Source organism: Schistocerca piceifrons, chromosome 6 (genome assembly GCF_021461385.2).
Source record: "Schistocerca piceifrons isolate TAMUIC-IGC-003096 chromosome 6, iqSchPice1.1, whole genome shotgun sequence".
In the NCBI taxonomy this organism is placed as follows: domain Eukaryota; kingdom Metazoa; phylum Arthropoda; class Insecta; order Orthoptera; family Acrididae; genus Schistocerca; species Schistocerca piceifrons.
Window position 1 is genome coordinate 449,644,406 of NC_060143.1, and position 27,489 is coordinate 449,671,894.

Genomic DNA, 27,489 nt, shown 5'->3' on the forward strand with positions numbered 1-27,489 from the left:
GGTTCGATATCTGGCTTGGTCGAAGATTTTCTCCACTAGGTAACTGGTTGTTTTGTTATCCTTACTTTCTTGTCGTCTCCATTACACAATCGTATAGTCTTTCCATTACTGAGATGGCTTGAATGGCCATAAACCGAAGGCCAATGAATTCCTATTAAAGAAATAGATCCCCGCAATACTTTGAGTCATATACGAACAGAGTGTTTCGTCTTTGTCTTCTGGTCCTAAACAGTACCAAGGTTGCGTCAAACCCGTACGCACATCACATACGTGTTTTCTGATTCCAAAATTAGATGTTGTCTGAGGTTATCTTCATCGTACGAAAAATTCGGCTAAATAACTAAATATCTTGCAAAGCTTGACAAAATTACTCGAATAGGATAAAGAAAATGAGAATCTGAGAGGATGGGAAACACGTGTGATATAAATGCGAAGTACTGGCTGCAGAAAAGCGGAGTATGGCTGTGGGTTTCGTTCACAGGGGAGCCCATGTACGAGGTGGTGAAGACGATCCCCGCTAACTCGGAGCTGGTGGTCTACTTCCTGCCCGAACGGCCCGAGGAAGTATTCTTCATGCCCGCCGTGCACTACCTGCGTACCTCCATCTACCGCCGCACCATGGACACCATCCTCGAAGGTGAGTACCAACACGATATCTACAAACTATCCTGACTGCTTGCGGATACAAGCTAAAAAGTTTTAGTTTTAAACAATACAGTTTCTGTTTGTTGCATGTTTGCAAATGATCCAAAGTTGATAAGTCCACCACAGGTCAGACGAAGGGAACGCTAAATCTTGCCCTATCAGTACCTACTTTTACTTGATTTACAAAAAATCTGTCGTTTGCCGTGTTGTTCACTCAGATCGTTCGTGAGTTCATTAAAATTGTATATAACGATTATTCTCTTCTTTTCCATTTGGCCTCCCCATTTCCCTACAGGGTTCGCATTCAAATATGTCCTTTTTGTCAGTGATAGTGGCATTTCGTGGACGGATACCGTTCCTCAAGCCATCACATCCTCCGAGAATAAATCTGTCTACCCTATCTGCCTGCATTTAGTGTAGATGTCATGGTCAACTGTGATAACATTTTCGAAGTTTTTATTGGTTTGGTCCATAGGATCGTAGCGTTTCTCTCTAAGATAAAAATACAACTAATAAACACAACAGACACTTTAGTCATCAGTAACATATTCTCCTTCACTATTTACGACATTCTACCAACGCTGTGGTAACTTTTAGACTCCATAACTCTAGAAATCAGGTGGCTTTGAGGTGAAGAACTCGTCGAGTCGTGTTCCGAGCGCATTTTTACCCGTAAAGGAATTTCCTTGAAGGCTGTTCGACAGACAGCGGAAAAGATGAAGACCTGAGGGCGCAAGATCAGATGAATAAGGTGGGCGCGGAATTACTTCCCAACCGAACTCCTGTATAGTGTTTCTTGTCAGTCTAGCAGAATGCGGGCAGGGGTTATCGTGGTGCAGCATCACGTCACGCAGTCTTCCTGCTCCTTGTTCTCGGAATGCGTCTGCAAGACTGTCGGTTGCTGGCCATAAATGTCAGCAGTGATTGTTACACCTCGGGTAAGCAAACACTGCACCGACGCTGTTCCACCAGGTATACAACAATATCTTTTGTACATACTTGTTTTGTAAATAAAACTGCCTTTTCCTGCTGCTAGTTACTTTCTTTATCCCATACGCGTTTCATCCTTCTCCTGTTCTAAGGCATCATCAGTAGGATCTATAACGATACAGTTTTGTTAGTTTTAGATTGTTAAACAGTTCACTTCGCGATTTTTTTTGTAAAAAAAGTAATTACTTACGATTTGCTGATCTGCGTTTCCTCACATCTGGTCCGGAGGACGCAATACCACTTTTATCACTGCGTTATAATCACATCTTTGTGTTCTCGCCTCCCACACATTGTTCACCATATTTCTCACTCTTTTTTGCGGTGGACTATTTTTCTTTTGTCGCCCGATACAAATACTGCGTCCTACACCGTTTTTCACAAGGTAAATATTGCGACTCCATTACGTGTTTCATCTTCTTTGGTATGTTTACCTATTTGTTACCCACCTAACGAAGTATATGTTCGAGACTAACTTCTATTTTTGATGTTTATACCGTGTGTGTGTGTATGAGTGAAAGAGAGAGGAGGATAGAGCCGACGAGTGCTTTGTTTTTTTATTTTTTTTATTTTTTTTATTTTTTTTTTTGGGGAGGGGGGATGTACTGGCTCTTAGCGAGTGGTTGAAGACTTTGGTGACAGCTGATTTGACTTTTCGTTTCAGTATTCTGTGGAGGGGTTCATGGATGAGTGAGTGTAAAGATGTTGTGTTCTATTATTATTATGTTGGACAGTATTAATATATAATACTTTTTGCGAACGTTATTCTATTATTTTATCTATTAGTGTAAATAACGAATTGCTTGGCATGTGTACTTGGTCATTCAACAGGATTTTCCCCTCTGCTTTGGTTTTCTGTATGTGGTAATTTTCTTGCGTGGTTAGGAGGTGTTTTTTATTGTCGATTCTAATTATTTTCATGTCATCTTCTCTAGTGGTTGGTTTGTGGTGATTTTCTCGTAGGTGTTCTGCAAATATGGATGGACGAAAGTCTTTGTACGGGGAGATGCTACTTTGTGTGGGCTCAGTCATTCCTTTCTTTACCTCACGTCGATATAAAGGCGGCACAATTTCTCGTCACTAGTAATGACACAGGATAGAAGTGTTTGGTGTTGTTCACGAACCACTTGATGACGAGCAAGGAGAAAGGCAGCTAAAGCACCCGCTTATTTGTGTGATTTTGGCTTTGAGCGTGCGGTACCCGTACACCGATTTTTGAACCTTACCCATTGCAGAGTTCATCACATTTACCACTTCTCGAGTATACTGCTGTCAATCATTGTGGATTAATGCGTTCAAAATAACTTTATCATCCCTGAAGGTCTTTCTGAACGTGGAGATTCACTTAACTCAAAGCTATCCTACTGAAAATGAAGGATACCATTTCCTTGCCCTGCTCTGTACAATGGCATTATCCCCGTACACGCTCAAATGTTTCTGGCAGCCTACGCCGCTGTGACCCATCTACTGAACTCAAACAGAAAAATATTCGGAAATGTTCCGGTTCCTCCACTTCGCACTCTAATTTCTAGCGTCCACAGCTCCATTCACTACCTTCATACGACAAAAAAGCAACAGTGAACTAGAATTATAAAACGACAATCGATAAATAAAACCATATCAACCAGAATACCAACATGTAGAACAAAACCGCTACGACCTCATGCACCAAATTAATATTTATCGTGTCTGAGACAAGACGTGGGTATCATCCCGGTATTCACGTAGTGAAAAACCGCCTAAAAGCCACATCAACGTTGGCCGGCTCTCTAACCCTCGTCCCACGAGACGGTGTCGATCCCGGGCTGGCTCCCCATTCCTGTATTCCAACCGTGAGCGCGTTTGCGGTCTTGACTATTCCGCCTGGTTAATGGTTATTAGCCAATGCTCGAACAAATCTTGTTTATAGGCTGTCCTGTTTCGACTATCTCGATCAAGAAGTACTGTGGGCTACTGAAAATAAGTAAGAGGTCAAATCAGTAAAAGATATTTGTTTGAACATTGATTAATAACCTATATAGTAAAAAATGTGTCTTTACAACACCAATGCGCTGGGATGAAGCGTATACCATGCGAACGTGCATTTTTTTCTTTCTTTTATATAGATCATCAGTCTTATGATTGGTATGATAGAGCCCGCCACGACTTCTTCTCCTGTACCTAACTCTTCTTATCATTCTTATATCCGTTATTACTCATAAACTGTTTGTCGGTATATTCCAGTCTCTGTCTCCTCGCACAATTTTACCCTCTATGGCTCCGACTAGCACCACTGCAACTATGCTCTTATGTCTTTAACAAGTCCTGTAGTCCTGCTCTTAGTCAGCATTCCTCGTATATACCTCTCTTGTCTCTTCTGGTTCACAGACAATCCATGTTTCACTTCTACATAAAGTTCTTCTCCAGACGTACATTCTTTGCCTGTGTCAGTCTGCTTCTGAAATACTCCTTGCTTTGTCCGTTATACTTTATTTTGCTTCCAAGGTAGCATACTTGCTTCACTTCGTTTACCGTGTTTGCCCTAAATAAATTTCCCATCAACCGAATGGTTAGCTTGAATACCACAGTGGTTTACTAGTCACGATCCCTTTGGATTGTGCTCTTGCGTTCCACCTAACTTTGAACTACCTTACCCAGACAGCTATAGAGTTATAGTTTAACGTCGACTTTGATCCACGAACAATTTTGAAATTTTTTACACCAATAGGTAAAATAGATGACTCCTGGAAGTGGTCAGGAGATGAAATCCCAGACGTTTGTATTCATCGTATGGCACTTAACCACTGGGCCACGTTCGACAGAAAAAAATAGATATGGCGTGATTCGGAAGCAGTAGGAGAGGCATATGGTCAACACACCGGTCTCCCGGCAGTTCTCGGCTTTCTAGATCTATAGTCCGATTAAATTTACTAGATAGTTCACATCTGTCATTTGCCGCCACCGTATTGCTACAGCGGCTGCCGTCTACTGCTCCGGTATGGGCGACACACAAACACTGCGGGTCTCTTGGTAAATGCTGTTAGTGCGTCATGTTGGGAGTGGCCGCCGCGAGGTATGCTGAAAATGCGGAATGCTCTGTCGACAGCCGACTTTCAGTGACTGATGACTTAACCTAACCACAACCTCGTGATGTGCAATGTATCCGAGGAAATGGCGGTCAACATTGTGCGGCAGAACTCAGATCACGATCGCTTTGTTCACGGCGGTTACAGCTAACCTCTACGCGCAGACACAAGCCAGAAAGAATTCCGTTTCAGCGCTAAAACAAAACTGTAATTTCTCGCTATCGCTGGTTACCTGAAACTATCCTCACAATGGCCACACGAGCTGCCGCGTTACCAACCGATGAGCGGTCCTCGTTGCACTTCGTTGCCGACCACAGGCGACACAGGCAGATTCCAAACGGAAAATGAGTAGTAGGACGAAAATACGGTGATGAAGATGACGCGGCAAAGTACTACAAATAAAAAAATTTGAATAAAATAATGATCATACTCTTTACATTAGATTTAAAAATGAAAAAAATAGCAATATTTGACGAGATTGCAACTTAGGACCTATTACGCGTTAAGTTTATAAGTCAACCATTGCGCTATGCCACAACATTGGGTTAAGCACTGACATTTACGACTATGGGACCCAGTGGTAACGATGAATTGCAGCCTACAAGAATTGGGCCTGACGCAATGTCGTGCGAAACTTATCTAACGTAGTCTGATCTCTGTGGTTATGATAATCGTATATGTAACTCTGAATGCCGTCATTTGCGCAAATATCCAGTATGTTTGGTTAGTGCTGCGTATGAAACGTGTGTATTTTATTTGCATCCTCACGAGTGCATACTGTTTATGTGGCTATCATGTGTGATGAAATACGAAATGAAAGTACCAGACCCATGATTCGGGATCCAAACATACCAAGAAACAAAGTCTAACAAGGACCAGGAAGTGAGCCGTCCGCGGTGACCGAGCGGTTCTAGGCGCTTCAGTCTGGAACCGCGCGACCGCTACGCTCGTAGGTTCGAATCCTGCCTCGTGCATGGATGTGTGTAATGTCCTTTGGTTAGTTAGATTTAAGTCGTTCTAAGTTCTAGGGGACTGATGACCACAGATGTTAAGTCCCATAGTGCTCAGAGCCATTTGAACCATTTGAACCTGGAAGTGAACTGAGTAACTTTTGTGGCAGTTTGGCAACGATGAAGGTCTACCGTGCGGCTGACACCCAAACCTCCAAACGTCGGACACTCACACCAAACGTTGTATGTCGACAGAGTATCAAGCTCCGATGTAGTTCGTAGTAGGAGCTGTCGTCCAGCAGCACGAGCGTAATCGTTAAACAAAAGTAACTACAGAGCGAAGCAAAAGCAAAACTGTGAGTAACTGAAACTATAGCATCCGTGGGAAAGTTTGCAGAGCGCTAGATCATCGTACACAGGGTCTGACATTCAAATCCCAATGGCGTCAATTTTTTTTACTGTATTATGTGTTAAAGTGTTACACGGGCTATTAATAATTCGGCACGAATCATGAAGTTGTTTCTTTATTCTGCTGTTCCGATTGTTCACGTTTATTCTGTGAAACTACAAATGCACTAGCTGCTTCATCATGAGTGGTGTCTGTTCTCTCGGTCATGTCCGACAGAACAACACGCCCTCTCTGTATAGCCGTGCTACATATGTTTGCTACTTTCAACTAACGAAGTGAAAGCAGACTGGCAAAAGAACATTACTACAAACTCCGAAAAGTACTTTTAGATGTCAGGAAAACGTTCTCCCGTGTAACAGTTTCATGCGTAAACAAATGTAAAAAAAAATGAAATCAGTGGGTTTCGAAAGGAGGACTTTTGATACGACGACCCTAAGCTGTACCCACCCACCAACGCGGGATCTGCGAACCATTTCTTCACAGACGTCCGCAGCTCGTGGTCGTGCGGTAGCGTTCTCGCTTCCCGCGCCCGGGTTCCCGGGTTCGATTCCCGGCGGGGTCAGGGATTTTCTCTACCTCGTGATGACTGGTTGTTGTGTGATGTCCTTAGGTTAGTTAGGTTTAAGTAGTTCTAAGTTCTAGGGGACTGATGACCATAGATGTTAAGTCCCATAGCGCTCAGAGCCATCTTCACAGACACGCTTTTCCTCTGCTTCGTAGTTTTGGTGTTCCTTTTAAAAACCGTTTACGCATGCTCTACTAGATGACAGCACGTACCACGAACCAAATCGGTGTTTTGGTTGATACTCTATCGACGTACAACACTTGGTACCGATCTGAGTGTCTGACATCTGGAGGTTTGGGTTTGAGCACTCTGACTGGAGCAAACCAGCCCCAACACGTGAAGTGCCAACTGTCAAGTACTTTTAAGCGGATAGTAGGAGCAGCTGCTTCTCATTCGAGCAGAACATCACGCGGCTGAGTAGAATTCGTTCCACTCATCCCACCGAGGAAAAGTACCTGCCAGTAAGCGCTCACTACTCCTGCTAGGGAGGCGGACCTGTTATGACCGCAGGTTAGCATAATTCCTTTATTTCGTGTCAGTAATGCTAAGAGTAACGAAAGTGTCGCTCAAGCAGCAACACTGTAGACAGAGTGGAGAATTCCTGAGAGAGAGACACGGCAATGAGCAGACGGCGGAGCAGCGTCTGGAGCAGGCGGGTAATGGCGGGTGTGGCCCGCGCTGCCTTCCCATCCGGCGGCGCGGCGGGCTGTGAGAAAGGCGAGCGGAGGCCGGGCGCCCGCGACGCTAATGACGCGGACGTTAAGCGCCGCCTCCGCGACGAGGCGCCCGGGGAGTGGTCGCGCTGACGAGCCGCGCTGACGAGCCGGCCCGTCTGCGCTCGTCGCCCGCCAGCGCATAAAACTCGTCCGCGGTCCGCCTTTACGGCCACTTACATTTAATACTGCCGCGAAAGCGTCCGTATTGTTTTACGATTATGGCGGGCCCCGATGTTTTACTGGTGCGTAATTGTATTTTAATACGGCCATGAATATCGGTAGGCGAGCAGCACCGGGGCGAACCGGCCCGCGACCGAGCGACGCGCCAGCCTCGTGGACTTTGTAGTATCAGTAATGAAGCCGTTGTCCTCTCGTCCGCAGATTTATCTGCGTCGCTGCCGTGCGACGCTCCCCTCCGTGTCCGTACGGAGGGAGGTGGCGCAGTGGTTGAAACCGGCGAATTCGTGTTCGGGAGTATACGGGTTCAAATTCCTCTTCAGTCAGCTAGATTTTAGGACATTACGCAGGCAAAACGGGAGGAAATTTTCTGACCTTTTATAAAACAGCGCCGGCCGGAGTGGCCGTGAGGTTCTAGCCGCTACAGTGCGGAACCGAGCGACCACTACAGTCGCAGGTTCGAATCCTGCCTCGGGCATGGATGTGTGTGATGTCCTTAGGTTAGTTAGGTTTACTTAGTTCTAAGTTCTAGGCGACTGATGACCCCAGAAGTTAAGTCACATAGTGAATTAAAAAAATAAAACAGCATAAATAAACTACTCTACTGGCCATTAAAATTGCTACACCACGAAGATGACGTCCTACATACGCGAAATTTAACCGACAGGAAGAAGATGATATGATATCCAAATGATTAGCTTTTCAGAGCATTCACACAAGGTTGACGCCGGTGACGACACCTACAACGTGCTGACATGAGGAAAGTTTCCAATCGATTTCTCATACACAAACAGCAGTTGACCGGCGTTGCCTGGTGAAATGTTGTGATGCCTCGTGTAAGGAGGAGAAATGCGTACCGTCACGTTTCCGACTTTGATAGAGGTTGGATTGTAGCCTATCGCGATTGCGGTTTATCGTATCCCGAAATAGCTGCTCGCGTTGGTCGAGATCCAATGACTGTTAGCAGAATAAGGATTCGGTGGGTTCAGGACGATAATACGGAATGCCATGCTGGATCCCAACGGCCTCGTATCACTAGCAGTTGAGATGACAGGCATCTTATCCGCATGGCTGTAACGGATCGTGCAGCCACGTCTCGATCCCTGAGTGAACAGATGGGGACGTTACCCAGACGACAACCATCTGCACGAACAGTTCGACGACGTTTGGAGCAGCATGGACTATCAGCTCGGAGACCATGGCTGCGGTTACCCTTGTCGCTGCATCACAGACAGGAGCGCCTGCGATGGTGTTCTCAACGACGAACCTGGGTGCACGAATGGGAAAACGTCATTTTTTCGGATGAATCTAGGTTCTGCTTACATCATCATGATGGTCGCGCCCGTGTTTGCCGACATCGCAGTGAACACACATTGGAAGCGCGTATTCGTCAACTGCATACTGGCGTATCACCCGGCGTGATGGTATGGGGTGCCATTGGTTACACATCTCGGTCACCTCTTGTTCACATTGACGGCACTTTGAACAGTGGACGTTACATTTCAGATGTCTTACGACCCGTGGCTCTACCCTTCAATCGATCCCTGCGAAACCCTACATTTCAGCAGGATAATGCACGACCGCATGTTGCAGGTCCTGTACGGGCTTTTCTGGATACAGAAAATGTTCGACTGCTGCCCTGGCCAGCACATTGTCCAGATCTCCCACCAATTGAAAACGTCTGGTCAATGGGGCCGAGCAACTGGCTCGTCACATTACGCCAGTCACTACTACCACAGTTCATCCTGTGGTATCGTGTTGAAGCTGCGTGGGCAGCTGTACCTGTACACGCCATCCAAGCTCTGTTTGACTCAATTGCCCAGGCGTATCAAGGCCGTTATTACGCCCAGAGTTGGTTGTTCTGGGTACTGATTTCTCAGGATCTATGCACTCGTATTGCGTGAAAATGTAATGACATGTCAGTTCTGGTATAATATATTTGTCGAATGAATACCCGTTTATCATCTGCATTTCTTCTTGGTGTAGCAATTTTTATGGATAGTAGTGTATTAAACAAAACAACATTGCGTTTTCGCTTACCCACTAAAAACAGTAACATAAGAAATGTCCATAAAATCTGAAAATATTGTGCTCAGCCAACAAGGGAAATTTTCTGAACACATTGGAGGAACTAGTAATTTACAGTGCAAACGGGAACGAATCAAATAAACTGCTTAATGGACACGTATTTCACTATATGCGATGATCTCGCTCTTTAGAAAGCTGCACATCAATCAACCCATACCCGCTGTTCTGGTGCACTCGTCGTGCTGCTGACGACTGCGAGACGGCTGAAACACTTCAACAAACTAACAGTCCAAGAGAAAGCGCCCTGTAGCGGGCCTTGGCTTCAACAGCTTCGTGTCAATATTTTACTCTCTCTCTGACAAAGTAACGTGATCTTACACTGAATATTTACATTCCACATTTTACCCGCCAGGTTAACCGAGAGCTCTAATGTGCTGCACCCTGGACTCGGTTAGGCGAGCCGGCCCCGGATCGAATCCGCCTGGCGGATTAACGATGAAGGCCGGTGAGCCATCCAGCCTGGATATGGTTTTTAGGCGGTTTTCCACATCCCACTAGATGAATACTGGGCTGATCCCCATGTCCCGCCCCAGTTACAAGACTCGCAGTCATTTGAAAACGTTCGCACTATTTCCTGACTTACAGTAGACGCAGACACCTGGAGTATACAAACTCTGTCCTGGGGGGCACGGGATGGAGACAGGAAAGGCATCCGGCCACCCCTTGAAACTATTTTCAAATCTATAGTATTAAGGCCGATCCCGCTTTGAATTGGGGCAAAGGCCCTCGAAAATGATGATGATTTACATTCCTCATTTTAACAAAACAGTTTAATACGTGTAACGTATTTTTTCTCGCTTTTGAACCGTATGTCAACAGTCGATGGGGTTTTGTTTTCAATTCTACTATATAAAATTTAACAGAAATCCTTCTGAGCTAGAGATAACGCATACTCCTCCTGTTATGTACACTATCTAACCAAAGTATCAACATACCTCCGTGCAACGCGAAATTGACCAGTAGATGTCCCGGGAGGCAGATCCGCCAGTATAAAAGGAGGCGGCAAGTATTGCGTTATCAATAGCGAAGCTGTAACAGCTGACTGGGTCCCTCAGAAGAGCTCAGTAACCTCCAGCTTCAAAATCTGTGCAAGTCGACCCTTCAAAATCTGTATATGTGAAGCGAAAACGTGGAGAAATAGCCACAGCAAACCCGAGGCCAGGAAGACCACAAATACTAACGAACACGAACCGTCAGTTAACAGCGGAGGGTGCCTGTAAAAAAAAAAAAAAAAAAAAAAAAAAAAAAAAAAAAAAAAAAAAAACGCATGCAATCAGCAGATCAGCAGAAGGAATCACTCGTCAGATCCAGACTACTACGAGAAAGTAGTCCAGCAAGCACAGAGTCTGTGTGCAGGCAGTTTAAAAGGAGGCGGTACAGTGCTCGAACAGACACACATCTCTGTAGACAATGGAAAACGCCGCTTAAGGTGATGCAAAAAGTGTTGCCACTGGACGCTGAATGACAGCAAATGACTGATTTGAAGTGATGAATCACGTGGCAGCCCAATGCAATTATCTTAGTTTGGTGAATGTCTGGAGAAAAATATCTGCTACCGTGTGTAGTACAATCAGTGAAGTACAGAGGATGTGTACGGTATGGAGGTGTTTTCAGTGGCCACTGTTGGTTGTTCAGTTGAATCAGGTAGAGGGCACCGAACAGCGAGGTCATCGCTCCCATCGGATTAGGGAAGGATGGGGAAGGATGTCGGCCGTGCCCTTTCAAAGGAACCGTCGCGGCATTAGGCTAAAACGATATAGAGAAATCACAGGAAACCTAAATCGCGATAGCCAGACGCGGATTCGAATCGTCGTTCCCGCGAATGAGTGTCCAGTGTTTGAGCATTGTGTGACTCCTTTATTATCCTTAACAAAACGTTGAATGTGGAAGTATATGAGCACATTTTACAACAATGTGCATAGTAGAGGATTAGTTCGGAGGCGATGATTGTTTGTACCGGCATGACAACGCACTCTGTCATAAAGCAGCATCTGATAGGCAATTGTTTGTGGACAATAACATTCCTGAAATGGACTGGTCTGAACACAAAGGAACACATTGGGATGAGCTGTAATGCCTACTTCGGTACAGGCTCCGTCATCCAGTACCACTATCTGGTTTCGGCACTTGAGGAAGAATGGACTGCCATTCCTCCCCAGACGTTCAGAGGCGTTATTGAAAGTGTATCAAGTTGTCATAAAGGCGAAGGTTGGACACACTCCATATTCATGTCCACTTTGCTTTACGAGACTGTGTCAAAAAATAAAAAAAAACTAGTTGAAATGTTTTAGCAATCAAGACCTTTAGCCGATAAAAACAACGTACTTTCTAAGGTTGTAGGATTCTTCTGACAGTCGAACATCACTCGTTTTCAGTACCAGTCAAAGTTTACGAGGGTGCCTCAAAATGTAAAGTGACAAGACTTCTGAAAGGAATGATTTATTCAGGAAATCAGAGAGACGCACAAACCTCCTAATGCTCTGACGCATTACTATTCCACTAAGTACCCATATTCTTTCTAAGCAATCGTTCCATCAAGATATCAATAAGCCGAAACCGGCGTGAAAGAAATCAGTGTCCGGTTCCAGGAAGAACATGACGACAGTCCCTTGAACGTCGGCATCTGTTCTCAAGTGGCAATCTGCCAGGTCCTTCTTTATAGTCCGAAGACACAGAAATCGCTTATGCGAGTTCAGGGGTGTCTGGAGGGTGCTCACGTTGTAAACTTCTACTAGTTTGTAATGAAATGCAGCTGGGGATCTTTTCTTTGAAGGCCAACACCTCTTTTTCACGCTTCGAACTTCACTCACTGGCTATGTATCCATCAAAGCTTCCACCTTAAAAACGGATTTCGAAGCTAACACCGTCTGCTGCGCTTAGGAGATTTTATCGTTTTTTCTGCTGCTCTTGAGTACGAAACTGGTGTAATTAATAATTACCACATAAAAAATACATTTAATGCCTTAAGTGGAATGGGCGGTGATCTTGTCATTACAATCACGATGGGTTTCACAGAGTTCGTCCGTCGACAAAAATTTATCAACTAGTTCTCTAAAGAATCGAGCTCCCGTTTATAAGGCAGTTTATAACGTTTGTTTGCTTTACAGGTGACTTAATGCGCTAATTATTTGATGTGAAGCACTAAGCGAAAAATGTTTGTAAAAGTATTAAAATTATGTTTACAGTGTCTTGAAACCCACTAACAGGCATTCGCAATATCAAACGCTGGATCAGTATAGTGTGGGTAATTTGCACTCCGTTTCAAGCAAGAGCTGGTTTCTCAAGCATCTCAGTGAGTATGACATCATTACCTCCTGAACTATGTGTCGTACAGTAATATAAGTTTGGAGGTACATTCTGCGGTACATGTGGATACTGTCTTAAAAAATGCTCCAAATAGAGTTAGTAAAGACGTAATAAATTAAAACTTCATACCTCTTTCTGTAGTTTTACTGCATGGACAGTGAAAAGACATTAAGGTACAAACAATTTTCTTCTGATCATTTTACTGCTTTTGGCAAATTGACAACTGAGCCACGCTATGTTTACACATTATTTTTTATTCCAATACCTTTGTCGTATTAGCGACAAGATTCGCTGATGTCATTGCTATCCCCAGTGACAACAAGGGAGAACTGAAGGGCCTGTTGAACTGAATGAACTGTCTAATAAATACAGAATATATAGGCTGAGAGTAAACCGATGAAAGATGAAAGTAATGAGGAGTAGCATAGTAGATACGTGACAAACGTATCAAAAAAAGAGATGAGCACACAGTAGACGAAGGCAACGAATTTTGCTACCCTGCAAGCAAAATAAAACATGACGGACGAATTAAGGAAGAGGTAAAACGCAGATTATTACAGGCAAAGAGAGCATTCCTCGCCAATAGAAGTCTGGTAGCATCAAACATCGGCCTCAACCTGAGGAAGAAATTTGTGAGAGTATACTACGGAGATAACCATACATTGTGCTGTAGTGAATCATGGAGTGTGCAACAACCGACAAAGTAGGGAATGGAAGCAGTTGAGATGTCGTGCTATAGAAGGGTGCTGAAAATAAGGTGGAGTAATAAGAGGGGCGAGGAGGTTCAGCAGAATCGATAGAAAGTGGAACACAAGGAAAACATTGACAAGGAGAAGGGGCGGGATGATAGCGCATGGCTTAAAACAACAAGAAATATGTTCCACGGTACTAAAGGGAGCAGTAGAGTGTAAAATATAGAGGAAGAGAGAGATTGGAATCCATCCAACAAATAATTAAAGACGTAGGGTGCAAGTGCTACTTTTAGATAAAGACGTTGGCACAGGAAAGGAATTCTTGGTGGGTTGCATCAAACGAGTCACAAGACTGATGACACAAGAAAACATTTTACAGAATGTGGTCCCCACTGACCTTGTGACGGTGCCAAATTCGTAAGTGTGATCTGACACAACAATGCATTATCTATTCTAGTTGGTGCGCTAATGCAAATTAATGTGTTAGTCAGTTTGTGACTTTTAGACATTGTGTTGTCAGATCACATAATATGTGTATTACACAAGAAATGCGTATTTGCGTATTGACTCAAAACTAATGACTTTATTATAGCAGAAAGATCCATTGCTACTTGCTGAGTATACCAACATTTACAGGGGAAGATGGTAAGTTCTCTGCTTGGTACAGAGATGGTGTTGGTATCAATGAAATTTAGTTTTTGAGATTTTCGTTCATATAGTGCAAAATGTAAGCCAATAATCAACCCGATAAGCGAAACAATTTTGTTTGCATTTTATATTTTTTAAGTCCCTATTTGTTTCGCTCAAACGGATAAACTTGGCAGTTTGTAACGAGTTATAAGCGATGAGCGACGGAAATCCAACATGCCCACACTTATTGGAAATGATTAATTTCAAAAGGCCACAGGCGAGACATGGAAATACCGGTGATGATGTTTCCTCTCATAAATGCTTGTAGGAAGCAACCGAGATAAAGTCTATAAACGTTTATCAGCAAAATGTAGGTAGTGACTATTCGTTTTGGATCGTTAATTAGTGGCATGATCGTTACTTATATTTGTAAATTAATGCAAGCATCTCACTATCGATGGTTTTCAGTTCTAACTTCCAAATTCCAATGAAGACAGACGGTGAGATATCCTTTAGCATATTCAAAGACGATAATTTACTACCTGCTCGAACTCTTGCAGGACTGCTGTTTTTCCACGGACTTCTTGGCCACGAAAGGGTCCCCTTAGTGAATGGGCTGGTTCTAATAAGGCTGCAGATTTATAACTACACCAGCTGCCTGGACCTCCGAGTGGAAAATGTCACAGTAGCAAAAGGTTGTCCTTATCTCTCACATCGCTGGAGTTGTTTCAACGACCGCTGCATCGACTGCCACAGATCAGAGTGTTAATACCTGGCTCCATTCAATACACAGCCCCTGTAGGACAAGTACATATTTTGAGAACTCCAATTAGGGTTAAGCTATTAAGTAATTCATGAGTGACACACAGGTATCAGCTTCGATTCTCGCTGTATGAGGGTACACCCTGTCGTTTGGTTGAGCTCTCCCGCTGCCCGAATGAGTGGGAGGTTACTGTAGTTTGTGTTCGCGCTGCTCGAGATTACGTCTTGTTTATGTTGTGTTGAACACGTTTATTGCTTCAGAAGCACTGTCCTGTAATAGGTTTCCCTTATCTTACGGCTTAATTTGCTTGGGAAGGATGTGCCCTCTATGTTACTGTTCGTGCTTTAATTTAATGGCTTTTCAACATTGGTTTCGAAACATTTTTAGGGTTCCCCGTGTCACTAAGTCCATTACGCGGCACTCTTTACATCATTCGGCGCCATTCTGCCTAAAGTTATTACATATTGGTTGCGACACTGTTCAGCATGTTAGTATGTAGATCTATTTCGAATATAATTCACACTTCATGTTTATTTCCATGCTCCGGAAGAACGTCTTGCAAACAACTGTCACAGGAACACCTTATCTTTGCGTTCATTACGTGTTTGCTATCAGATTAACGAAGTCTGAAGAAGAGGGCAATTTGTGGTCGAAGATTTATCTTGGACATTAACTGTGAAGTGTCAATTGCTTGAAGGTTTGACATTTCGTTTTTTTTTTTTTTTTAACGTCTGGATTTATATATTTCAGAAATATAATACTACTTTGATTAGGAGATAGCCGTAAGTGTCATTTTTCTTGTTATTGTCTCAAAGTGGATCAATAAATTTTGATGGGTAGTAGGTAGCCGGATGAAAGGAAAGTGGGCGTAAGACTAAACCTTTAAAATATAACGCCAAAGCATGTGCTGGCATTGTGGTGTAGTAATGAGAATCCGAAGGATCTATGCGATATCTCATTGGAATTGCTCCCCCTGAAGCTTTTAGGAATAGGTCATCAGCATATAATCTACATCTACGTGGATGCTTTGCTAATCACACTTAAGCAAAGCTCTGCCATTCAGGGGGTGGGGGTTCGATTTGACCCGACAGACAGCCGTGTTACCCTCAGTCGATGGCGTTATTTGGATCTGCATTTGCAGACTTTGGAGTCGCTACCTCTCATTACTCCTCAGCTGACATCACGAGGCTGAATGAAACTGATTCCAATCCTCCCACCAAGAGAAAATCGCTGGCAATACTGGGAATTAAACCTTGGGTACTCAGCACAGATATCATCCACGTCCATACTCAGACGGAGAATAGTTATAGCCAAACTGATTTTAAAATATCTGACTAGAAAACAAAAAAGAATTGTTTACGTTCATCGAAGAAAATTTGGTATAAATAGTAATAGTTTGCCATACAACACTAGGGCACGTGAAACATTGAGATTAATTTGGTTTGTGCCCCTCTTAGCACTACAAAACTGACGTGTCAAGCAAAGTGGACAGGTTTAACACGATGTTCAAAGGACAGGCATCTAAAAAACAAAATGTTGGGAGAAGACACATATGAGTCTCTTTAAATCTTTTGTTCTTTGGGGCTCGCTGTGCAAAATACGTCTTTTAATAACATGATTATTATATATATGAGCCAGCTCATCGTGACTAATTTATAAAATAAAAACCATTTAAAGAACAGTGTAGCAGACTGATACATATAATACTCTTTTTAAATCGCTCATTCTTTTCATACTGCTGTCAGGAAGCGAGAAATAGCATTTATGGAAGAAATGAAAACCCTTACAGGTGAACATAGCGTGAAACCTTAAAGCCCTAACCAGAAAGGCCCATTAATCCATGTTAATTCGACCATGAATGGCTAAGTAACTTTGAGATTTCACGATAAACGTTTCTAGATGCTCTTGCTACAATTAAGTATCCATTATACACTCTGGTTTATCCATACTGATGCTCAGCTGCTAAGTCCGTCAAAGCGTACGGAGAGCATTTGCGTTTGGCGTATGATCATTTTTCTTTCTGAGGGGGAAGTGAAGGGCAGAGAAGATGAGCACGCATGGTCCCAACGTTTGATTTTTGCTAGTTCAGTGTTATGCGTCAGCCCCAAACTTTCGTATTCTTTTCTCCGGGTTCATAGCATGTAGCTCGCACCATTCTTCTCTCCAGCTGCAATAACTTGTTCGCCGGCAAAAAGAGGAGTTTAAAAAAGTTTTTCCTACTATAGATATTGCCATCCTCTTCTTCAACGTCTTTTTGTTGTACTCTTAAACACAAATTTTCCTGTCTTTAACCGTTAAGTACGTTTTGTTTCATTTTAATATCAAGATTATGTAATCGGGCTCTACTGTAAAAAACCTGACAAGTGCGAGTGGCAGTCGCCCTCTGAGTGTTATGTACAACCTTATTTATGTATATATAATAAAAATAATAATAATAATAATGATGATGATAATAGTTTCGTATGGCTCAATGGCCTGGTGCAAGTCTCTCTACTGGACGTGACTTCAGCAACTTGCGTATTCCTAAGTTACCCCAGTTATAATGGGGGAAGAGGACCTACAATTTAACGTGAAATCCGAATCACGTGTTGTTTCTGGCGTCTCCTCACATCACTGAGAGGTAAAGGCTAGATTGAAACGACGACTGTCAAATCCGATATCCGCCCGAGATTCTGTCCAAAGATCTCTCCGTTTCCAGTCACGCGCTTTACCGCTAGATCACATTTTCTTCCTGTTGCCTGTGATGTGGCAACTTCTTTATTGTTTGTTATTTATTTAAATTAACTCTACCTAATTGTGAATTACATGATAAAAAAACTTTTCATTTCGTGCAATTGAAAAAGGGAAGTAGTAGTACTATAAATTTTTTATGGTTGTATATTCCTTCATCTTTAAAATGTAAAGTAATTTTTGCTTCTTCTGCCAGGACAGACATGTATTAGGTTGGTTCATTCAAAGGTTTTGGTGAGTTAGTTAGCGAGTATCGAAATATGTGACAGAACAATGAGCTTTTGAATGCAATGGCTTAGAAGGTTAAATGGTTTGGATGGCTTACGGACCGGACCGTAGACCTTAGTATTTGACATAAATTTCAACTTGATATCTCCATCCGTCGCTGAGAAAAAGACGTCTTTCAGATAGCTGTGTCTTCTGATCGCACTGACCTATAACCATAGACCTTAGTATCTGCCATAAATTTCAGCTTGATACCTCTACCAGTTTCTGAGGAAAAGGGGTCTTTACTTTCGGACAGACAGACGGACAAAGTCATCCTATAGAGGTTTTAGCGACTGAGGTACAGAATTGCTCTAAATAGAGAGATAGTAAAGAGAATCAGAACTCTGATCATTTTCTTGGTCCACTCTCGCAAGGAACTGGCCTCGCAGATCGTTTTTCGTCACCGACTCAGCCAGTATTGGGCGCTATACCGAAGGTCGTGTTAGCTGTCCTTCCTCCACTGCCCCCACCCTCCACCCCATCCACCCCCCTCTGCCGAGAAGTAACGACCACGCCCGGGCCTGCTGTTAATAACACGGCCCTGATGACGCGGCGCCATTAGCATAACCGAATTATCCCGACTGACCGCCCCTCTGGACCTGTAATTAAACGCACGCTCGCTTCCGTCAGTCTACTTGCCCCTGCACTCAGCAGACGGGGGCGGAGCTTGACACGAACTGCCGACAGGTACACCTGTCTTAGAATCACCTGCGGCCAATCTCAACTACTGTTAATACACCCAGCAGTACACTTGTAGCTGTTGCGCGGCGTTTGCTGGTTTCGACGTTGGTAATTACTGAATGCGACCGTTTGCGTGTTATCTGCTTCGTTTCCCGATTTCCAGGAGCTGTTCATTTCTTTATTACTTGTTTCATTTGGTGTCTGACATCTCGACAATTTCAAATGGTTCAAATGGCTCTGAGCACTATGGGACTTAACACCTTAGGTCATCAGTCCCCTAGAACTTAGAACTACTTAAACCTAACTAACCTAAGGACATCACACACATCCATGCCCGAGGCAGGATTCGAGCCTGCGACCGCAGCAGTCCCGCGGTTCCGAACTGCAGCGCCTAGAACCGCACGGCCACCGCGGCCGGCTCTCGACAATTCAAACAAGGCTGAGTTACCCACCCCTTCTACATTATATCCACGGTGAACAAACTTACCGAACCGCTCTTTACGTGCATGAAAAAGTTCTTCGCAGAGATGGTTTATGGATAAACAATTAATACCGAAAGGAAGAGTGAAGCCACCATTGCTGGGAATCTGCTGCAGACTGGAGAAATTGCGAAGGTAGTATAAAATTACTACAGTTTAACAGAGCTCTCAAAATTCAGCTCCTGATTTCGCTTGGGCCTTTGTCAGTAAAAAGAGCAGAACCGACAATATTGTCGTAACAACTATGTAGGTGCCAACGGGTAAACAAAAGCTTAATGAATGAAAAAGAAATGTTGAAGGATAGTTGATACACTTGAATAACAGTATTAATGTCGTAATGAGGATAAAATGACAGGTAATTTGTACTTTAAATCGTGATTTTTTCCAGATTAAATTTTAAAAAAATTTAAATATCCTTCCTCTATAGCAACACTAAAGTGAAAATTTTTAAACACATCCTCCAACATCATTCTTCTCTTTAAGCGTTGTTCATTTCTTCAATGTCAGCAATACTGGTGAGAGATATTGTACAATTTGCAGAACATATCTAAAAACTTACCTGATAAAAAAAAAAAAAGAAAATCAAATCTTGAGCGCTTTAGTTAAACGACACCAAATTTTGAATGTCATTCTTATCTGAAATTTTGCCGAATACCTCGCTTCCTTCCGTTTGTGGCAGAATACAGGCTACCTGCGGATAACTGATCAGTTTGATGTTAAAAGTCTGCCTAACAAGGACTTCATTACGAACGGTTCGGAGGTAGTGTCATCGAGAAAAATGTTTGGCATGGTAGGTCCAAGACACCCCGTAACTATGTACCTTTTTTAAAAGTTGATCCGAGTATGGTCACACTGGGAGACTGGAAACCTACACCAGCAGCCGAATCAAGATTCGAAACCATGACATCTAAGTTGTATCTGTCTTATAACGTCAGACATCGTTTGTCTTTCTTCACTGTTGTGGAACTGCTCGTATTTACCGTGAAATTGTTGTTCAGTTCCTCATGTAATTTATTATTCTTGTTACACACGCTACATCACCTGATTGTTTTAAACAACGTTACTATAGCACGTAATTCCACCAGAAGTTATTGACTAAAAATAAGCAAATACTGTTACTTTCGTAATTTGTTTCTTTACAAAGAGGATGAAATCATTTGTATGAGAATCTGAGGCGTCTTTTTTCGCTATTTAAATTCTCGTCGACACTTGAATTTAAAAATTTTGCTTATTCTGTCTCAATAACGAAGCACTATCTACGTACAACATCTGTCAGCAGCGTAGGTCTTGTGTTTCATTTTAAGCTAGTAACCATTTTACAAAAAGACATATATTGGCTGTCTCAAAAACGTTACTTAGAATTTCTTGTATTAATTGCATATGTTTAGTACAGTGTCATCTTCGACCAGGACTACTTCTTAGTCTTGTGAGTTAAACGGAAGCGCAGTTACATTTACGAGAGGAGCTGAATTAGTAAAGCAACGCAATTTTTTGTTGATAACAGGTTGATGTTATTCAGCATTGCACTACACCGTATTACTCCTCACTCATTTGGCTTTAAAACACTGTTTTTCAACATAATCTCCGTTCAATGTGACGGCCTTATGCCACCTTACTGGGACTGCCTGTATACCCGCATGGTACCACTCCATCGGTAGACGTCTGCATCAATGACGTCACGATCACCCTCTTCACGCACAAACAATTCCGCACAGATGGTCCTTCTTTGCTCTTTATGGTCTTCTGTTAGGCGGCGAGGAACTCAGCGGGCACATACCTCTGAGTACCGCAGCTGGTGGACGAGTGTGTCAGCACTACTAACAGAGACGTCCAGTTCAGGAGAGAGGTGTTTCACTGTGATCCATCGGTCACCTCGAATGAGAGTGTCCACACGTTCCAACATTGCAAAAGTCACAGCTGTGTGCATCAGGTCGGCATGCGAGGGATCGAACAGGTTTCGCGACCTTGTTGCGATGATGACGGAGGCTTCGCTCAACGACTCACTGTGCTTTTGTTCACTGCCAGCTCTCCTTAGATGCTCTCGTTTTCCGCCAACAGAGACTCAATGACAGCTCTCTGCTTCGAACGCACCTTCGTTACAGACACCATTTTGAAGGCTGTGTATAGCGCGGCCGCCTATCGGAACTTCATGAAACCGCAGGTACTGAAGCGCGAATATTCCATAATGTTCCACAACAAATTCAGCATTTTTTGAACCAAAATTGGCCGGGAAGGAAAAATGTGTTACATTAATTATACACTACTGGCCATTAAAATTGCTACCCCACGAAGAAATGCAAATGATATACGGATATTCATTGCACAAATATATTATACTAGAACTGACATGTGATTACATTTTCACGCAGTTTGGTTGCATAGATCCTGAGAAATCAGTACCCAGAACAACCATCTCTGGCAGTAATAACGGCCTTGATACGCCTGGGCATTGAGTCAAACAGAGCTTGGATAGCGTGTACAGGTACAGCTGCCCATGCAGCTTCAACACGATACCACAGTTCATCAAGAGTTGTGACTGGCGTATTGTGACGAGCCAGTTGCTCGGCCACCATTGACCAGACGTTTTCAATTGGTGAGAGATCTGGAGAAAGTGCTGCCCACGGCAGCAGTCGAACATTTGCTGTATCCAGAAAGGCCCGTACAGGACCTCCAACGAGCGGTCGTGCATTATCCTGCTGAAATGTAGGGTTTCGCAGGGATCGAACACATCTGAAATGTAACGTCCACTGTTCAAAGTGCCGTCAATGTGAACAAAGGTGACCGAGACGTGTAACCAATGGCACCCCATACCACCACGCCGGGTGATACGCCAGTATGGCCATGACGAATACACGCTTCCAATGTGCGTTCACCGCGATGTCGCCAAACACGGATGCCACAGTCATGATGCCGTAAACAGAACATGAATTCATCCGAAAAAATGACGTTTTGCCATTCGTGCACCCAGGTTCGTCGTTGAGTACACCATCGCAAGCGCTCCTGTCAGTGATGCAGCGTCAGGGGTAACCGCGGTCATGGTCTCCGAGCTGATAGTCCATGCTGCTGCAAACGTCGTCGAACAGTTCGTGCAGATGGTTGTTGTCTTGCAAACATCCCCATCTGTTGACTCAGGGATCGAGACGTGGCTGCACGATCCGTTACAGCCATGCGGATAAGATGCCTGTCATCTCGACTGCTAGTGATACGAGGCCGTTGGGATCCAGCACGGCGTTCCGTATTATCGTCCTGAACGTACCGAATCCATATTCTGCTAACAGTCATTGAATTTCGACCAACGCGAGCAGCAATGTCGCGATACGATAAACCGCAATCACGATAGGCTACAATCCGACCTTTATCAAAGTCTGAAACGTCGTGGTACGCATTGCAACTGCTTACACGAGGCATCACAACAACGTTTCACCAGGAAACGCCAATCAACTGCTGTTTGTGTATGAGAAATTGGTTGGAAACTTTCCTCATGGCAGCACGTTGTAGGTGTCGCAACCGGCGCTAAGCTTGTGTGAATGCTCTGAAAAGCTAATCATTTGCATATGACAGCATCTTCTTCCTGATGGTTAAATTTCGCGTCTGTAGCACGTCATCTTCGTGGTGTAGCAATTTTAATTGCCAGTAGTGTAGAACGCCCCGCCTATAAGAGACAGTAATGATCTATGACAGAAATTTGTGGGAAACATTAACGATTCCTGCAGAACAAGAAAAATCTACTAGGTCTGTAACTGCTGAGTAATGCAGCCCAGCGAATTAAGAATACGCTCTGAAAGTGTAAATAAGATAGAACCCGGGATGGACATTGGTCCGTTACGAAAGGAAGGCTCCTAAATGAAAAGAAATGGGCAGGTCGGAGTGGCCGAGCGGTTCTAGGCGTTACAGTCTGGAACCGCGTGACCGCTACGGTAACAGGTTCGAATCCTGCCTCGGGCATGGATGTGTGTGATGTCCTTAGGTTAGTTTGGTTTAAGTAGTTCTGAGTCCTAGGGGACTGATGACCTCAGAAGTTAAGTCCCACAGTGCTCAGAGCCATTTCAACCATTTTTGAAAAGAAATGAAGAGGTGGAGGGGGCATCGAAATGCCAAAGTCTCATCAAGCGTTCAGTATGACGCCATTCAGAATAACCACGAAATGTTTGTGCCGTAACCTGGACCGCTTCTTGCGTCCTAACAGGCTTATGGCCAAATAACGACCCTGGAAATGACAAACACTCCAGTCTGTTAAAATTTAGTCACGCCGTATGGGAGAACCTTTCGCTTCTGTGCAACCGAGGACGCGCAAATGAGAAAGTTTAAATGATACTCATCACTTCCTCAAACTCGATCCGACCTTAATGTATCTGGGTTCATTAACACTTGTTTCAGGCTTCCATCGTTTACATGAGACTCGACTCTGAACTTCGCCATGTTTCAAAATACAAGCTTATGTAAAACTAAAATTTGACAAACTCCAGTGTCCTCCCACGTGTTCGTCGCCGGGTCTCCTCGTTCCTAATGGAGCCGCACGGTGTCACCGCACAGCCGGGTTCCATTACAGCCCGGGACGAAAAATCGTATCGGAAACGAGAAAAACCTGTGCACCGGCTCGGTGGCGTCGCACGAATGAGGACCTAATCAGCATCGGAGCAGAGCACGGCCGGCCGGGGCGACACAATATTTGTCGCCACGGTGGACGCTAAGCAGGCGGCCAGCCTTCATTTAATGCCTATCCTATGTAAATACGGACGGGAACCGCGCCAGGCCACGTTAAATAGAGTTTGGTCCCAATTCGTTCTGGTTACAGCATCCACTTTTCTTGTCCCCCTTCTCGGAAATTACTCCTTGCCTCCTCTCGCGCACTTCTCCCCGACAACGCCGCTCTCTTCCACACACCGTCGTCTTCTTTATCCCCCCCCCCCACACCAACCACCTTCTTCCCCTCCCTCCCACACACGCCTCCCCCCTCGCAGAGCGGCAGGCTTCTTCTCGGTAGCGGGCGACAAACAGAAAATCATCAGAAGTAAAGTAAACAAACAATTAATTCCCTCCCGTGCCGGAGAAGCGCCGGGCACGCTCCGGGGAAATTGCTTCTTCCCCGAGCTGTAAAACAACGAGGCACCCGGCGACTGAGCAATCCTGCCGCGAAGCTGACACGTAAGAAATGGATTGCTCCTACACTGCTCCACTGTTATTTGCCGGTGTTCTTCCTCTCTCTACGCTCCTGTTTTGTTTCACGTTTTCTCATCACTCCCCTCCCCACCCCCTCCCACCTTGCGCGGCAGCGTGAGTCGTCACCAGAGCGCAGTTTTCAATCTGTAGGCCCTCCTCGTGCGTGGCACATGCGTGGAGAATCGCGGCAGACAATTGAAGTTCGTTATGCGGACCCTGATGGATTTTTTTAACTACGGCATCAAAGGTTCGGTCGGCTGGTCCTTTCGCCGTTCGTCGACGGAGCAGTCGAGCTCCATTTATCTGCCAACTGTTCCGTACCTGACGAGAATTTGTTGGTTTCTACCGTAATTTCATCTGAAGTGATACTGCGTTCCTTGATCGGTGGACTCGTATTCGGGAGGACGACGGTTCAAATCCCTTTTCGGCCATCCAGCTTCAGGATTCACGTAATTTCCCAAGAATCGCCTAAGAGAGATCCCTGGATGGATTCTTAGAAAGGCTATCGTTGATATCCTTTCCCATCCTTCTCTGAAACCAGCTTGTGCTCCTTCCTTTTGCCTTGATAGCATGCAACAGAATCCATACAACATACTGAAATCGCACAAGTGTAACGTAAATTGGGTTAGATAGAGCAGCAATCAGTCGTAGAGTTAAGTTGCTTTAATATGACATTTATAGTCACAACGCAGATCAGATTTCAACCTGTGTCAGGTCATTATCAATGCAGTGCGGAATTGTAGCAGTTGTTGGTGCTCAATGGTTGAACAGTGTAAGCATTCACTTGATCGCGAACAACTGCTACAATTCCGCACTGGATTGATAATGACCTGACACAGGTCGAAATCTGATCTGCGTTGTGACTATAAATGTCATATTAAAGCAACTTAACTCTACGGCTGACTGCTGCTCTGTCTAACCCAATATAACCACAGTCGTTGCGTGCACCCACCCCATGGAGGGCAACCTTATGTAACGTAAATGTTTTCGCGTCCTCTTGTGGCGTGATCAAGGCGGGGGTGGGAGGGGGAGGGGGTGGGAGGAGGAAGGAGACATTGACACATGAATGAAGCGTGAATGAAACGGAAAAACCCTCACTGGCATCCAACAGCCTGTGACGACACTATCAAGCACCTGCAGGCAGGCTACGCGATGCTGCTCTTCCTACACTACACTGCCATTCTTGAACCTGACAGTAGGCTATCTGGAATCGGGGAATATCGAAGGGGTTGCCATTCTGCTATCACCTAGCAGTTCGTCACGCACTGTATCCACAGATATACGAGGGTTGTCCTCAAAGTAATGGACCGCATTTTTTTTCTCAGCCGAAAATAATGCTACGAATGCAGAACGTTATGTACGTATTATTTGAAGTCTCGCGAATGAGCGCGCTACGTTTCCACGACAGATAGCGTAGTAGCTGCTGGAGAGTTTCAGAATAGCGCCTGTAGGTGACGTACGTTACAAGCAAAGTGCCGTCATTGAATGTCTCACTGCAGAGAAAGAAACTGAGGGGAATATTCACAAACACTTGTGCAAAGTCTGTGGACCGTCTGCTGTCGACAGAAGTACAGTTAGTCGTTGGGCACGGAGGGTGATGTCATCAGAAGGCGGTTCGGCGATGCTCCACGATCTGCAGCGGTCGGGGAAGCCATCAACGGCTGTCACACCTGACATGTTGCAGAGAGCTGATGTCATTCGCGAGGACAGATGCATTACGACTTGTCAGTTGGCGCTGCATGTGTCAAACAGCAAAGGAAGTGTGAATGCAATTACCCGCTCTCTTGGATATTCAAAAGGGTGTGCAAAATGGGTCCCGCGATATCCATCGATGGACCACAAATCGCATAGAAAAAACGTTTGTCTTAATTTGTTGCAACGTTCTGAAGCTGAGGGGAAGGCCTTCTTGTCCCGGATTGTGACAGGTGATGAACCTGGGTTCACCATTTTGAACCCGAAACAAAACGACAGTCGATGGAATGGCGCCATTCCCACTTCCCGCGGAAGAAAAAAATCAAAGCAACTGCTTCCGCCGGCAAAGTCATGATCACCGTGTTCTGTGACTGTGAAGGTATGATTCTAATTGATGTGATGCCAATAGGCGGTACCATTAATTCAGAAGCATATGTCAACACACTGACAAAACTCAAGACGCGCCTCCGTCGACTTCGGCGCCACAGCAACCCAGGAGATGTTTTGCTGTAACACACCAACGCTCGGCCACACACAGGTCTGAGGACTGCTGAACACATCACAAAACATGGTTGGACAGTGTTGCCCAGCCCTACAGCCCTGAGCTAGCCCCTTCGGATTTCCACTTGTTTGGGCCACGAACGGGTGCCATTCGTGGAAGACATTTTTGGACGATGAGGAGGTGATTCGAGCAATGGCTTCGCCACGAGGACAAGGATTGATAGCGACAGGGCATACACGCCCTTGTTTCGCGCTGGAGGAAGGCCATAGAACGGGAGGGAGATTACGTGGAAAAATAGGGTGTGTAGATAAAACACCATTCTTTCGTGTGTGTAATTCTCATTATATTCAACAAAGAATTTGAAGAGAAAAATGCGGTGCATTATCTCTGGGCAACCCTCGTATTTGTGAAGCTCTAAATAATTGCGACCGATGGTTTTATCTAATTATCTATCTGGTGGGTGGGGACGTGGGGGAAGGGGGGGGGGAGAGATGTTAGAGGGACCCTTCGCCACGTTGTTCACTTCACGCATGTGTCAATGCTGCAACCCCCTGTGCTGTGATCATACCACAGGGCACAAAATTGGTGCCCTGAGAAGCGTAAATAAGCACCCTGCTTCGTATCACGTTCAAATTTCGTCGAATGGTTTTGAACGGTCCCGAGTGGTTCCAACTTCCACAAGAGACCAAAAATTGTGATCGCACTGCGCACTAAACTGGTGGGATCGCATTCGATGGTGATGCAGCACCACAAGGTCCTTGTAGTAGGGCTGAGATGCCCGAGAGTGTCAATAGTGTCAAAGGTTGTGCCCGTCGTCCTATTGCTCAACGCACTGAGAACTGGCGTCTTCGACAGCGAAATGTGTGGGAGTCAATGCTCCAGGGAAAGGAGTGGTTTCATTGAAAGCATTTATGCCACCTCCTGCGACCTATTCTTGCCGATTCTGAACGGCAGTGTGCCTCGAATGTTTTGCTCGGCCTCCCAT

At 44.6% G+C, this 27,489-nt stretch overlaps 1 protein-coding gene across 1 annotated transcript in view; it reads left to right on the plus strand.

Moving 5' to 3' along the window:
* LOC124802715 (zinc finger and SCAN domain-containing protein 22-like) overlaps positions 1-27,489 on the plus strand; it is a 765,984-nt gene that overhangs the window by 439,540 nt on the left and 298,955 nt on the right. The window contains exon 3 of the mRNA XM_047263680.1: positions 482-637. Within this exon, the coding sequence (XP_047119636.1) occupies positions 482-637 (156 nt within the window). The remainder of the gene's footprint in view (positions 1-481; positions 638-27,489) is intronic.